The sequence below is a fragment of the Pelodiscus sinensis genome, chromosome 1, assembly GCF_049634645.1.
Source record: "Pelodiscus sinensis isolate JC-2024 chromosome 1, ASM4963464v1, whole genome shotgun sequence".
NCBI classification, from domain to species: Eukaryota; Metazoa; Chordata; order Testudines; family Trionychidae; genus Pelodiscus; species Pelodiscus sinensis.
In genome coordinates this window covers 125,722,353-125,737,122 of record NC_134711.1, presented here as the reverse complement: position 1 = coordinate 125,737,122, position 14,770 = coordinate 125,722,353, and the positions used below count along the sequence as shown (strand labels likewise).

The 14,770-nt window shown below is 47.2% G+C and overlaps 1 protein-coding gene across 1 annotated transcript; it reads left to right on the top strand.

The window, feature by feature from the left end:
- The first annotated feature begins 4,179 nt into the window (after positions 1 to 4,179).
- Positions 4,180 to 11,870, top strand: TEX52 (testis expressed 52). Its single transcript, XM_075931003.1, has 3 exons — positions 4,180 to 4,319; positions 6,118 to 6,663; positions 11,612 to 11,870. Exons 2-3 carry the CDS (start codon positions 6,146 to 6,148, stop codon positions 11,868 to 11,870), a joined length of 777 nt encoding a protein of 258 aa, XP_075787118.1. The 5' UTR covers positions 4,180 to 4,319; positions 6,118 to 6,145.
- Positions 11,871 to 14,770: the final 2,900 nt, after the last annotated feature.

The following is a 14,770-nucleotide window of genomic DNA, read 5'->3' as shown; positions in this document are numbered from 1 at the left end:
AGTGGCAGTTGGAATCCTGGGCCCTTTAAATCACTGCTGGAATGCCATGCCGTGTGCTACATGCAGCTAGGAGGACTGGCATGGTATGCTCTGGGAGGCTCCAACAGCTGGCTGCCCAAGCCCCACCCCTTCCACCCAAGGCTCCACTACTTCTGGGAGCATGGCGCTGCCACCCCCCACCACCTTGCCTGCCAAGGTTGTTGGCTCCCCTGCAGAAATGTAAACAAACTTGTTTGTCTTAGTAATTGGCTGAACAAGAAATAGGACTGAGTGGGCTTGTAGACTATAAAGTTTTACATTGTTCTGATTTTGAGTGTATTTCTGTGACAAAAATAAATCTATGTTTGTAAGTTGCACTTTCACAATAAAAGTCTGAGGAGTAGCCATGTTAGTCTGTAACTTTAAAAACAATGAGCGATCCCATGGCACCTTAGACTAACAAAAATATGAGGGCTGTCAAGAGATTAATCGCGTGCACTGCCCCTTTGAAACGCTGCAGTGGTGTTTCAAAGGGGCAGCACTGCAGAAGCCTGGGATCAGCTGGAGTTCTCAGTTGACCCCAGGCTCAGTGCAGCTGCCCCTTTGAAATGCAGTGGTGGCATTTCAAAGGGAAAGCACTGCGGGAGCCCAGGATCAGCTGGAGTCCCAGCTGACCTCAGCTCGGTGCAGCGCTGCCCCTTTGAAGTGCCAGAGTGGAGCTTCAAAGGGGCAGTGCAGCATTAATGCCTGAGATTAAAGTGTTTTAAAAAATGAACGCGTTAATGCACATCAATTGACAGCCCTAAAATATATACAGGCAGTCCCCAGGTTACGTACAAGATAGGGACTGTAGGTTTGTTCTTAAGTTGAATTTGTATGTAAGTCGGAACTGGCTTCCAGATTCAGCTGCTGCTGAAACTGACCAGCGGCTGACTACAGGAAGCCCGAGGCAGAGTTGCTCTGCCCTGGGCTGCCTGGAATCAGCCGCTGATCAGTTTCAACAGCAGCTGAATCTGGACGCCTAGGACAGAGCAGTTGGGGCACTGCCGGGTAGGTCCCCGCAGGGGCGGCGCTGTGGGGACCAACCGGGCAGCACCCCAGCCGCTCTGCCCCAGGTGTCCCCAAGTCAGCAGCTGAAACTGATCAGTGGCTGATTCCAGGAAGCCCGGAGCAGAGCAACTCTGCCTCGGGCTTCCTGTAGTCAGCCGCTGATCAGTTTAAGCAGCGGCTGACTTGGGGACACCTGGGGAAAAGCAGCTGGGGTGCTGCCCGGTTGGTCCAGTAGCGCCGAGGAGCGGCGCTGCAGGACCAACCCAGCAGCCCCAGCTGCTCTACCCCAGGCGAGAAAAGCCTGGTCTGCTGGGGGGCGCACTAGCTGCGCCCCCCAGCAGACCAGGGAAACCCGGACGGTGGGACCACGGAGATGCGCAGCGGTCCCGCCTGCATCCTCCCCAGCTTTGCTCTGTGTCTCCCTGGTCTGCTGGGGGGTCTCCAGGAAGACGCGGAGCAAAGCCACGGAGGGGCTCGGGCAGCCCAGGCGCGCCTGGGCTGCCCGAGCCCCTCCGCGGCTTTGCTCCGCGTCTTCCTGGTCTGCAAACAATGGGTGCTCCTGGGAGCTGAGCATTTGGAAATGAAGGCTCTTAAGTGCTTGGATGTTGGGCAGTGAGATCTTTTGGAAATTTGTCCCTAAGAGGGAGTCTTTCAGGCTCAGTGCCTATTCCTGTTCTACCCACAAAGACAGGTTTACTCTTTATTTACAAAGCCCCTCTCCAGTGCGATCTATGTGTTTTACAATGCTTCAGTATTACCTGCAGATTGAAGGTACGGGCACGCAAGGATACAGCTGGGCAAAACCAAAAGAACCAACCCAAAGCTAGCCCTATTGCCCCTCAGGCATGAGACTCCATCCATTTAAAGGGAGTAGCACAAGTTGTTCTGGTAACTACAAATGCAAAGCTGGTTGGACAGAATCACAAGGCATCTACAGCCTCATTCAGCTTTCCTCGGTTGGAGGTGTGTGCATCACACACAACGTTGCAAGGAAAAATATCTTATTAATAAAAAGCTTTTACCCTCAGGCATGTCAATTTTATTTGAGGCTTTTGTTTGAAACCTCTTTAAAATTCAGTTTTTCTTTCCATGTTGAGCAGCTAGATTTCTAGGCAGAGATTAGAGGGTGGTAGGAATCTCCAGAGGTGAGTCATCCAATCAGTAGTCTGGGAACTCCCTGAAAAGAAATGTCATGTCCCTGTTAAAGAAAGGGGAATCAAGTCACCTGGATTTGTTTCCCCAAACTGGCTATTCCTTTTTGTCTGAACCTGGAGAAGTCACTTAACTTCTCTTCTTTCCCCACCTGTCAGATGAAGATAATAAAATGGAGCTATTTTTAGGAATGTTGCAAGACTTTGATAATTAGTGCTGGATTCCCAGACTACCCCAAACTTGATTTCCAGCCTGGGCTACCCAGCAGATTTGAAAATCAGGTCCACGATATTTGTAAAGCACCCTGAGATGGTTGGGTAAAGTTCCTGTTAGAGGGCAAAGTCTTCATAAGTTGGCATTAGTTAATGTGTCAGTCCTATTAGGAATAGGTGACCAAATAGCAAATGTGAAAAATCAGAATGGTGTGGTTTGTGAGGGGGGAAAAACAGGGGAAAAAAATATTGGGACTGTCCCTATAAAATAGGAATATCTGACAACTCTATTGGGATATACCTTAGGCAAATAATGTCACTTATGAGTTTTCTCATGCTTTAGAATACTTTCTTTTATGACTATACTAGGTGGAGTTACCCAGTATTGCTCGGGAAACCGGAGGAAGAAAATGTAGAAAAACAGTAGTCCACTATCTTTTTTTTGAATGGTAGAAAAGTTGCACTGATTTCTATAGGGATTAAAATATAGGTCTGCGTCATGCCCGGGGGGGAGAGGGGGAGAGGGAAGAGCGGGTGCGACCCTGGGTGGAGGGGAGGTTACATGTGGGAGGGGCGCCCCAGCTCGTGCCCGGGGCTACAGGTGCCACAGGGGACAGGGCGGGTGCCCAAGCCATTGTGCACGTGGGAGTTGGGGCACTGCATGCCGGCACAGGGGAGGGGGGGAAGAGGGTTACTTACGTAACCTTGAAGGCAGAAGGGGGCCAGTCCTGGATGGCGCTAGGGGCCAGGCACGGGATCTAGGGCCCCTGCAGCATAGCGCGGTGGGTTACATTTTTATTTTTACAGCTTGAGCTTGGGCCCAATTGGGTCCAACAGTACCGTAAAACCTTCTCCTGGAGGAAAGGTTATCCCATGCAAAGTTTGGTTGAGGTAGCTCTTATAGCGTACAAGTTATTAGCGCACAAACTTACAAACATTCTCCTTTATATATTAGATAACATAATATAAAGTAAGCACTGTACGCATATTCTGTATTGTAACTGAAATCAATATATTTGAAAATGTAGGAAAACATCAAAAATATTTAATAAAATTGAACTGGTATTTGATTGTTAAAATAGTGTATCATAATTAACTTTCAATCACAATTAATGTTTTAGTTAATCACGTGAGTTAACTATGATTCATCAACAGGCCTAGCTCAGAGATTTTAAAGCTAGGTGGGACCCTTATGGTTGTCTGGTCTGACTTCTATTTCATAGACAGAGAATTTCACTATATGGTTCCTGCTTCAAGTCCATAACTTCTGGTTGAACCTTCAGTTTCCTCATCTCTAAGTCGGAGACACACTTGCCTTTACAGAACTTTGAGGTGATGAAGTGCTAGGTCTTGCTTTTGCCCCTAAATGAAAAAAAACATTCAATTTAGAGGCAAAGCTGCCAATATTTGTAGGGCAAGAAGGCTCTCTTCCTTTTATTTTACCACAAATGTCCTTTCAAGATTCCTTAGTTCATTTGCTCCTGCTTCAGTGCCAGCTGAAGTCATAGTTCTCTGTACATGACATCACAAGCGACTGCTGTGAAATTTGATCTGTGCAGTGCAGCTCTCAGGTCCAAGGCCCAAGGGCAGATGAGAAAACAAGAGAGCCTAAAGGGAAATCCTAGTTCTGCACTGGACAGCAGGGCATGAAAAGAAGAAAGAGGAAGCAGCAGTGAGATGTAGAGAAGTCAAGCAGCCAAGAAGTCAGGAGTTTTTCTCTTTTGAATATTTTTTTAGCATTTGTGATTCTTTGAGCCTTGCAGCATTTTGTTTTTGTTCACATGAAACTTACAAATCCCCATCACCTGCCGTTCTGGAGCTGGGCTGGTAATGCACCTAAAGGAGGAGGATCTTAGATTGTTTCTCAAAATTATGACCTAGGCATCACTGTCTAATTGCAAACCTCAGAAGGTAAACATCTGTGGGGTGAGTCTGAACTGTGCTCTATTGCCAATAGTGTTATAGAAAATCTGTGTAAGTACGACCGAGATATAGTTGCCATAACAACAAATACACATACTAATGTCACACAGAGCTAGAGCTCTTGGGAAATCGGCTGTGTCTGTCCGAAGAGAGTTGCCTCCAAGCCCTTCTTTGTGCCCAAGCAGCTTGCCTGGAGAGAAAGAAACGGAAACATCTCTAGAAAGGTGCTTATGGCAAGACTGTCAATTTACAGTCTGCAGATATTACTTTTGTTCCTGAAATTCTTCCTTTATGGAAGAGACCCGTTGATTGGATAGAATGGTCTTTCCATAGCAGGGGACCTAATTCTGAATTGAATTCCACATTGACAGAGACGATCTCATTTTCTATGGCATTCTAGAGGCTTTTTAGAATGATTTTCCAGAATCCTATGGGTATCAAACTACAAACTCAGTAGATATCTAAAGAGGAAATTGGATTCCTTTTCCCCCAGAGTGGCAGTACACAATATCCACAGAGAGCATGCAGTTCTAGGTAAGATGCTACACAGGACTCATCGTGGCAGGGTGTGCACTGTATTTGCATGCCGCTTTGCAATGAATCTTTTGTAAGTTGTACTGTTTATAGCAAAGCTGGTGACTTTTAAACATTTCTCATTGTAGTACCCAGGGCAAAAAACAGCACCCCCTTGTGCCAGGCACAGTACAAACAGGCTAACAGTCAATCCCTGTCCCAAAGCAGCCTGCAATAGAGAGAGTATAAAGAGAAGGTAGGGGAGAGGGATGGAGCATACATGCAGAGTGAATGACAAGATGGCACCATTTTTTGGTTTTGTTATTTCAGCCCTTTCACTGTTAGAAGTAGATTAGCCAGCTGGAAAAACAAATGACCAGGGAGGGATGGAGACAGGGAGGAAGGCAGTTGGAAGATGTATAGAGGGAAGGAAGGCGTAGGAAGTGATGGAGCAAAGAGTCAGCACAGGGGAGAAAGTATTGAGAGTGCAAACAGCAGAAAGCTCTCTCTGATGACAGATTCTGTGGTCATTTGGTCCCTCAAGAAGATACATACCTTCACACTAAGACTACATCTAGACTGCCGCTTTTTATCAGAAAAAGATACACAAATTGCGCTCTGCAATTTGCGTATCTTTTTCTGATAGTTTTGTTGGAAGAGGCTTTTCTGAAATTTGGCCCCTCTACACTGGGCCAAATTTCGGAAAAAACCTCCTCTTTCGGAAGAACTCTTCTTCCTCGTGGCACAAAGAGGACAGGGCTTCCGAAAGAGCGTCTGGTCTTCCGCAAAATATGTTGGAAGAGCAGATGCGTTCCCTGGACACCACAGAGTTTTTCTGAGATACCAGAGGTATCCCAGAAAAACTCCATAGTCTAGATATCGCCTCAGTAAACAGAAGTTATGGGACACTCCCTCTAGTGTTAGGTGCGCTAAAGGATAAATGTGAACTGAGTCTCCTCCCTCTTCTCTTGGAGGAAAACAGTGGAAGATGCTTTCTTTCTCTCCTGTGGAGAGCCCAGGGCTAGAATAGCAGGGGGGCTGCAGGGCAGGACTGAGGGGGCACTGGCAGGGCTGTGTGGGGAACCCAGGGCTAGAACAGCAGAGATGGTGCAGGGTAGGACTGAGGGGAATTGGCAGGCCTGTGTGGAGAAAATTTACAGTGAACACTGCAAATTGTACCTGACTTTGCTCAGTTGAGAAGCTGCAAGCTATGGCAAGAACACAGAGATGGTAGAGATCTTTACCGAGGACTGGCTTTATCAAATGTTTTCTCCCTGCTTTTCCCCAGCTAGGACTTGTCTGGGATCTCTTTGCAGATGACCACTTGGGCAGAACCTGAGTTCTTGTGTAAAGAGAGGCATACAGCATGGCCTGGTTTTTCCCCAAGAGCTTATCATAAACTGGCAGTTGCAAGACCACCATGCACAGATGCCAAGATCAAGGTTCATCAGAAACAGCGCTGCCCCTGGGAAGACACATGCTGTTGGCACATCTGGGGATACCACACCTGGCTGGATGTAGGGAGGCTGCCACCACTCTTCCCTTCAAGGCCAGACATCCCTTACGACAGCAATGTGTGGCGATGGATTACAACTGCCAGGACATACTGCATGCCTCAACCCCCTGTCCCTCCTCCTTCAGAGATGGATGAGAATACTTACCTCAAGTTCATCACACAGGGAACTCTATTTTTGGACCAGAAACATAAAGAAAAAGCTATGGCCCAAATACAGAAAGAGTTACAGGAATACAAGCGACTGAAGATAATGAGCGAATGCCGAGCACCTCCACTAAATAGTCAGGGAAATATTTTGCCTCCTAAGGAGTTTAACCGGTAAGAAGCACTGACTTCCCCATTCCCGTTCAGTTGCTCTGGAGAACATGGCAGGCCATAGAAACTTAGTCACCAGTTCAAAAAGGATTGGTGGTAGGTGGGCTTCCAACTGTATATGAAGCATCTGGCATTGCCCATTGTCTGGTACTGAATAGCTGGGCAGATGGTATTTTATCAAGACACAGATTTTATAATTCCTGGGTTACATCCTGGTGATAACATTGGGGGCTACGTCTACACTGGCCCCTTTTTCAGAAGGGGCATGCTAATTTTGAAAGTGGGAATAGGGAAATCCGCGGGGGATTTAAATATCCCCCGCGGATTTAAATAAACATGTCTGCCGCTTTTTTTCCGGCTTGGGGAAAAGCCGGAAAAAAAGCATCTAGACTGGCCCGATCCTCCGGAATAAAGCCCTATTCCGGAGGATCTCTTATTCCTACTTCAAAGTATTTATTCTGGAGGATAAAGCTTTATTCCGGAGGATCGGGCCAGTCTAGACGCTTTTTTTCCGGCTTTTCCCCAAGCCGGAAAAAAAGCGGCGGACATGTTTATTTAAATCCGCGGGGGATATTTAAATCCCCCGCGGATTTCCCTATTCCCACTTTCAAAATTAGCATGCCCCTTCCGAAAAAGGGGCCAGTGTAGACGTAGCCTGGTGGTATCTCCCCTACACAGGAGCCTCTGAGTTCCTAGGGACTGTGCACAAGACTAGAAGAGCATTTATCCCCAAGTCTTTTGTGTGATCTTGGGCAACAGTCATCAGTGCTCTATGCCTCAGATTTCACCTCTGGAAAACAGGGATAAAGGAGTCACAGATTCTAACGCCAGAGGGTTTAGTTGGTCCTGCCTCAGTGCCAGGTCTAGGGCTTGGTGACCTCTCAAGGTTCTCTTCCCATCCTACATTTCTATGACAGGCCACCAACGTCACCCAGTCATCCCCACACTAAACCCAGCAACCAGAATTAGAGGTGAGAGCCAAGTCGACCAACCCTTAGGAGATTACACTTACGTGTATCACTAGCAGAGAACAGCAGGGATGGAGCAATGCCAATGGTCTCTGTAACAGCAAGGAATTCACAGTCTGAGATGTACCCAGATAATACTTCCCTTTCTTTGGAAAGCACTGAGATGTTATAGATGAAGAGCTATGGAAGGAGGAGCAGGGAAAAGGAAATAGAAAGAGAGCCTCTTTCTAACCACCTTTTCCCCATGCAAACCCCATGTTAATGGTGATCAATAGCCCCTTCTGTTTAGCGCCACACTCTTCAGTTCTCTTTGCTACCCAACCTGATTCTGTCTTCAGCTCTCCAAGGTCTTATGGTGGATTACTGCATAGAGCCATGCAATCTATTCCCAGCAGTCCTGGCCATTTGAGGGCCTCTGCAGGAATGCTGGAACCTGTTTTGGCATGGGGGAGCACCAGCACCAGAACTTTGGCCCTATGTTTGCTCCTTCTCTTTCCCTTGGAGTTCCACACCTGTCCAGGCCAGAAGTTGGAACGAGGCCCTGGGAAGAGCTGCCCAGGGAACTTGGGCTGAAATGGGGAGTAGGGTTGTCAGGCTGAAAAGGGATCTTGGCAGCTCTGGTGAGCTCCACTGACTGCGCCAGTTGATGAAACAGCGGGACTAAGCCAGGTTGCCTGTCTGCCCTGGCCCCATGCAGCTCCTAGAAATGGCTGCCAAGTAAAGCTCTTAGATGCTCTACATACTGCTCCCGCCCTGAGTGCTGGCTCCACAGTGCCCATGGGCCAGGAACTGTGGCCAATGGGAGCTCTAGAGTGGTCTCCACAGGCATGGGCAATGTGTAGAACTGCCTGGCCACTCTGTGCCTAGGAGCCAGGCATGCCAGCCACTTCCAGGAGCTCCTTGAGATAAGCATTGCCTGGCTGGAGCCTACACCCAAACTCCCTCCCAGCCCAGAGCCCCCTCCTGCAACCTGTACCCATATTTCTTGCCCCACATGGAGCCCTCACTACCTCCAGCACTCCAACCCTGTGTCCCAGCTCAGTGAAAGTGAGTGAGGGCAGGGAGAGTGAGTGACAGAGGGGTGGGAGCTTCAGAGAAGGGGTAGGCATGGGAAGAGGCAAGGGTGTTTGGTTTCATGCAATTAGAAGGTTGGGTATAGGGCTAGGGAGCCTATGAGCAGCCCTTAGTCCATGTTCCTGTTCCTTGGGGTGCACTGCCCAGGACAGGTGAAGGGGCTGGGTCTCCCCATAGAGGTCCAGGCTCCCAGGGTGGCTCTTACTATGGCCTGACTGCAACTTCTGGCCTGGCCAGGAGATAGGGCCCCAGGGGGAGGAGTGGAACAGATGATGGGTCCCCAGGGCAAGAGGCATATGGGAGGCCCAAATGTTCTTTGTGAGGGGCCCCAATACATTGTAATCTGCCTCTACCAAGGACAGCCTGGTTCTCTCCAAAAGGCTTAACCTAAATGCTCTGAGGAGAAAGCGTGTCCCTACAGAGCCAAGCACCTGGGATGTGAGCTCCCTAAGAACTCACTCAAGCAATGTTTTAATCCTTGGACTGGAACGGCACTTCCAACATAGAGCCGACACTCCACATTCCTGCAGCTGAGCCACTAACATCATCCCTGCCCGCAGAGCCCTGACTGGCTAGGGAATGGATAGACAGGAGGAAAGGGTCTCTCCATCCCCACCCTTGCACAGTCCTAGTTGGCTAGAGAGCCAGTAGATCATACCCCTGTGGACAGGTTTCCTCCTGCTGGAGGACAAAGATGCTGTTCAGTTAGATGCTATGGCAGCGGCAGGAAGCATAGCGACATAGGTCATTGTGGCATGTCTTCTCAGCAAGCCTCTTGGGCTGTGCTCAGAGACTCACAGCGTGAGCCCTGCTACTTTAAAAACAGCGCTTTGAATTTGTGGCTCAGGTCAGAGCTTGGGCTCAGAGCCAATGAGAGTTCAGAAGAAAACACTTACAACTGAATATGGAAGTGCCAACAGCCCACTGGACCTAGCTACTGATCAGTGCAGAACCAAGAGCTGTGTCTGCTGTGGAGGCTGTGTCCTAATACCTGTGCAGCTTTGGACAGCAGCTGCAGCTCTAGAAATGGAAACTTGGCTATGGTATGGGAATTCATCAGACAGTTTTGCTGAGTTGATTCTAAGGTGTTTGGAGGGGTGCCAAGAAGCTGCCATCCTCCTTGGGCTCTGGAGATTAGGTGACATACTCCTACATTTTGTTCATACCGCAGGGATGGAGAAATTCTCTCCTTGAGAAGATCATAGGGGAATGTATCTCTGTGTGTGTACCAAAGTATAAAAGTTGATTTATTCTGTTGAAACATAGGAATGAAATATATGAAGCCACAAAAACAGAGGAAGTCTGGATAAATAGCACCAATAGTTTGGCCCTTGAATGGTTGTGTTTAAGTTGTTCAAAAATATTCAGAATACCGTTTGCAAAGATTTGTGTACATATTACATAGTTATTTACTAAGAAGTTGTATGGTACTGTCTCTTAGGCTGATTGATAAATGTTAACACCAACATCCAAGGGCTCCGCACACCATAGCTTTGAGGTTCAACGCTGTATATTTCTTCTTAATACTTTTCTGCAAAGAACGTACACTGATCTGTGCTTCTGCAGAGCAATAAACTGGGGTGCTGGAAAAAGGACAGTGTAGTAAGTCATACATACTGCCTCAGCACACCCCTGGCTGAAGGGGGGTTCTTCACCTCCAGGCAAGGGGTGGGAGTCTAGAACAACCTAACTCTAAGAGAGATGCTCCACCACACCAATAAGCAACTTTGTCCTGCTGTGGCATCCTGGCTGAGACACACCCCAGTTCCTGTCATTCTGAACCCAAGAATGCCAACAGTAAGTACTGTACGTTGAATGGCCACTAGAGAGCACTCACATCACAGAAATTAGGTCTGACAAGCATTGGCTTATCTCTGCAGGTAGTACTGTTTTCATTACAGTACATTTCCTGCTGCTGTGTCCAGCCTCGCTAAGAATTCCTACATGATGGGGTTTCCACTACTTCCTGGAGAGACTATTTTACAGCTGCCCTAAAGCATATCTCCATCAGGAAGTTTTGCCCCCACCTGATAGTCTGCCTAAATGTTATTCCCTGAGGTTATGTCTACACAGCAGTGTTATTTCAAAATAATGTAATTTATTTCAGAATAATGTCCAAAATAACAAAGAGCGCATCTACACAGTAAGCCTTTATTTTGAAGTAATGGCAAGCTGGAGGATTTTTTACTCTGACTTCTGTAACTCCCATTTCACGAGGAGTAAGGGAAGTCGGAGGAAGAGTTTTCTTCCTTCAGCTTCCTGCTGTGTAGACAGTGCAAAAGCCAAATTAAATTATTTTGATTTCAGTTATGTAATTGACATAAGTTGTGTAGCTTAATTCGACTTTTGCCCAGCTGTGTACATGTGCCCTTGGTTCCATCCTATTATTCCTCAAACTGCCACAAGGCAGCTTAAACAATTGCATGCTCACAGTGATACTTCAGTAACTGGCAAACTGAAGCCAAATTATCTAAATTCTGTAGAACCTTCATTCTCTTTGTTTTTTCTCCCTTTTGCACGTACATATTGCTATGCCTGCTGGAACCCCTGGAGGATGCCTATTCCTTGCAGACTAGGAGGTTCTAGCCAAGCCTAGCTATAGGACAGAACCACTCCTTGCTAGTATCGATTAGGGGAGCTTGCTAAACATCTGTACTTCTATGAGCAGGCATGCATTCCTGTAACTGGGATCAGTCTTGAACAATGTTTTCCAGAAGACAGGGAGACCTTTATCCAGCAGTGCAGCATAGTAACCAAGTATATTACCCCTTTCTTTAGAGAAAATTAGTATTAACAGTGAGGTCCTAATCCCTCCAATCCTATGACAGCTAGCTAAGTCAGAAAAAGACATGCAAGGTACCTCTGTGCTTGGAAACTTAATGCATTGATCCTCCTTTCCTTTTGGACAGATACAAACACCTGATTGCAGGAAGAGGCCTGCGATCTCTCTATGTCCAGCTGCAACCAGTCAAACCTGCAACTAGAGACTGTTGGGACTTGCCTTGCCCCAGTCTCCAACCACATTATCAGGAGACAGCCCAGAGACTCGCCTTGAGGAACAGCAGTCCGGTCTATGAAGAGCTGCTGCAGAGATACCAGGAGCTGGCTGTTTCTGGGAGACAAATGAGGCACCAGGGCCCTGTCAGCAAACAGAACACAGCCCACTAGATGGGCTAATCCTAAGGCACAAGGAGGCTGTTTGACACTATAGGCAGGGGACCCAACTATATGAGATTGCGCAAGCCATCATGTCAAATAACAGCAATCAGCACCCCAAAAACTGAGAGTACACAGATGATGCAAGTAGGATTTGCCAGCGATTGGGCACCCCCAGAATAGCAAGATTCCTCTGCTTCTTGATATAAAAAATTATTATCCAGGAACCTACCCCATAAAAATACTAATGCAACAGCTTTGCTTTAAAACAGCATTGTGCTTGAGAGTCCCCAGCACTGAGGCACAACTGCAGCACTTAGACAGCGTGACATCCTTGCCTGTATTTACCCGTGTCTTGGATTTCGGATGCTTATTGTTGAGCTGGCCAGCATTCTGATAGCTCTAGAGAGTCTCTGGCACCTGCCCAGGAAGATTTCCTTCTCTTCCCATTTGTGAACCAGTTGGGTGCTGAGCTTTCAGGTAGCCCCAAATACAACCAGGAAATCCTGTTGCCCCTCCTCAAGGTCATCCAAATCTGCAATTAGGCCCTTGGTTCTTGTATAAAATGCTAAGCCAGCTGGGTTGAAGCTTTCAGTTTGATTATGGTGGCTGGAACCTGTGTAACAAGACAACTTGCAGTGCTTGGTCAGGATGAGTGGGAGTGGCTTGTTACTGGGAAGAACATTTGGTCAGTGTGTTCACTTGGCCTTTCGATCAACAGGAGGGGGAAGGTGCATGGCTTGGTTGGCTTAGGGGTATGGGAGGGTCAGTAACTGAGTGGAAGGCCTGGCTGGAGAACACAGGGTGTATGTGTGGGGTGGGTATCAGTACAGAAGAAGTCAACCTGGGGTTCAATGTGACAGAGAGTTTGTCTGACATGTTAAGGTTGCACTTATGCATATCCTGCAGGGCACGTCCCCTGCTCTTATTGCAAAACACTTCACAGATATGCCACACATGAGAATTCTGAGAGCACCATTTAGGAGAGATTCTGGGTAACCCCATATTCTGTGACCAATGTTAAGGGCAAGGAGAACTTTTAAGGGCCTGATTTGCAAAGCAGCTGAGCACTGACAAATCCAAGTGAAGTCACTAGGAACAATAGGTACTCAGAGCCTCTGAAAATCCAGCTCTAAGTCTGGAAAAAAAGGCACAGCACACACAAGGGGAGAGCAACTCATTGATCCTTTCCAGTCAAGCAACTTCTTTTTCTTGCCCTCACTAAGTGGGCTTCCTCACACAGCATCCTGGACTGATGGGGAGGGTTTGGGCACTCAATGTGTTAGGGAAGTAGAGGTAATTCCTAAGATTTGGCTCCTGCATCTTGACTGATGAAGCAAGAATAGGAGTTTCCTCCTTAAGGAAGGAAAGGACCTAATTATACTAATTAACAATCATCACTCAAGCAAAAGCAGCTGTCAGGGCTCTAACACCAAGAAGAGGGGACTCCTATTGAAATAGCACCAAAACAATCTACTTTATTTGCTGAAATCCCTATGGAAACATCTGGCCCTGGAAAGATATAGCTTTCTTTTTAATACCCCTCATGGCAGTGCAATATAGTTAGCACTGTCCCTGTCAGCTGATACCAGAGTAAATTGTATGTCCTGAAGAATTGCAGAAACTAATTCCTAAGAGTTAAATATTTAAACAACCCCACAGAATGAGATCAAAACACCATTCTAAGGGTATGTCTACACTACCCTCCTAGTTCGAACTAGCGGGGTAATGTAGGCATACCGCACTTGCAAATGAAGCCCGGGATTTGAATTCCCTGGGCTTCATTTGCATAAGCGGGGAGCCGCCATTTTTAAAACCCCGCTGGTTCGAACCCTGTGCAGCGCGGCTACACGGGGCTCGAACTAGGTAGTTCGGACTAGGCTTCCTATTCCGAACTACCAGTACACCTCGTGGAACGAGGAAGCCTAGTCCGAACTACCTAGTTCGAGCCCCGTGTAGCCGCGCTGCACGGGGTTCGAACCAGCGGGGTTTTAAAAATGGCGGCTCCCCGCTTATGCAAATGAAGCCCAGGGAATTCAAATCCCGGGCTTCATTTGCAAGTGCGGTATGCCTACGTTACCCCGCTAGTTCGAACTAGCGGGGTAGTGTAGACATAGCCTAACTTACTTAGTTGCCAGCATTCTTCTATCAACTGCCTTCCTGACAAGTTTAATTCAATGTAGATGCATGCCAGAATATTCACGACAATGAAACTTCCTTCGAATACTCCTAGCCATTCAGAAGACACCAACTGGGACTGAAGCAAGAGCTTCTTTCTCTTCCAAAGGGCCACTGATCAGGGCATTTCCTGTCATCTTTTATTAATGCATTGCTTGAGTCTGGTCAGCAGGGCAAGGGCAGGCTCCCTACCTGGCTCTGTGTGGTTCCTTAAAGTGGCTTGCATGTCCCTGCAACTCCTAGATGCAGAGGGGGCTGGGAGGTTCTATATGCTGCTCCTGCCCCAAGTGCCAGCTCCACAGCTATCATTGGAATGGAATGGAGTGAGCTGGGAGACCTCAGAAAAGGGGTTAGGGGTGGGGCAAGAGTGGTTTTTATTTTTGTTTTTGCAATCAGAAAGTTGGCAATCCTAGAAAAAGTCCATAGGTTTTCATAGCAGATGTTTTCTTAAAAAGAAAACAAAAATTTGTTGGGGTGTTAGCTGGAAAGCTTGAAGCGATACAAGAGTAACCTATTATTCCACCAATTAATAACAATCAGCAAAAGATAGTTACGCACCTTAACAAAACAAATGTTATTGATGATAAAACCATCTATATGTCGATATGCCAAGTCCTGAAACTATTCTCCAATATCTGGAAGTAACAGGCTTTTCCAAAGATGAGGACAATTGATAAATTGTAGAGGAATTAATAGACAAAGCAATCATAGAAGCAATAATAACAAGTGTGAAA

Excerpts from the sequence above, each read along its gene's own strand:
- TEX52 (XM_075931003.1), top strand. The coding sequence starts at position 6,146 with ATGACCACTTGGGCAGAACCTGAGTTCTTGTGTAAAGAGAGGCATACA. Across the intron at positions 6,664-11,611 it reads CCTCCTAAGGAGTTTAACCG|ATACAAACACCTGATTGCAG; the intron begins GTAAGAAGCACT and ends CCTTTTGGACAG.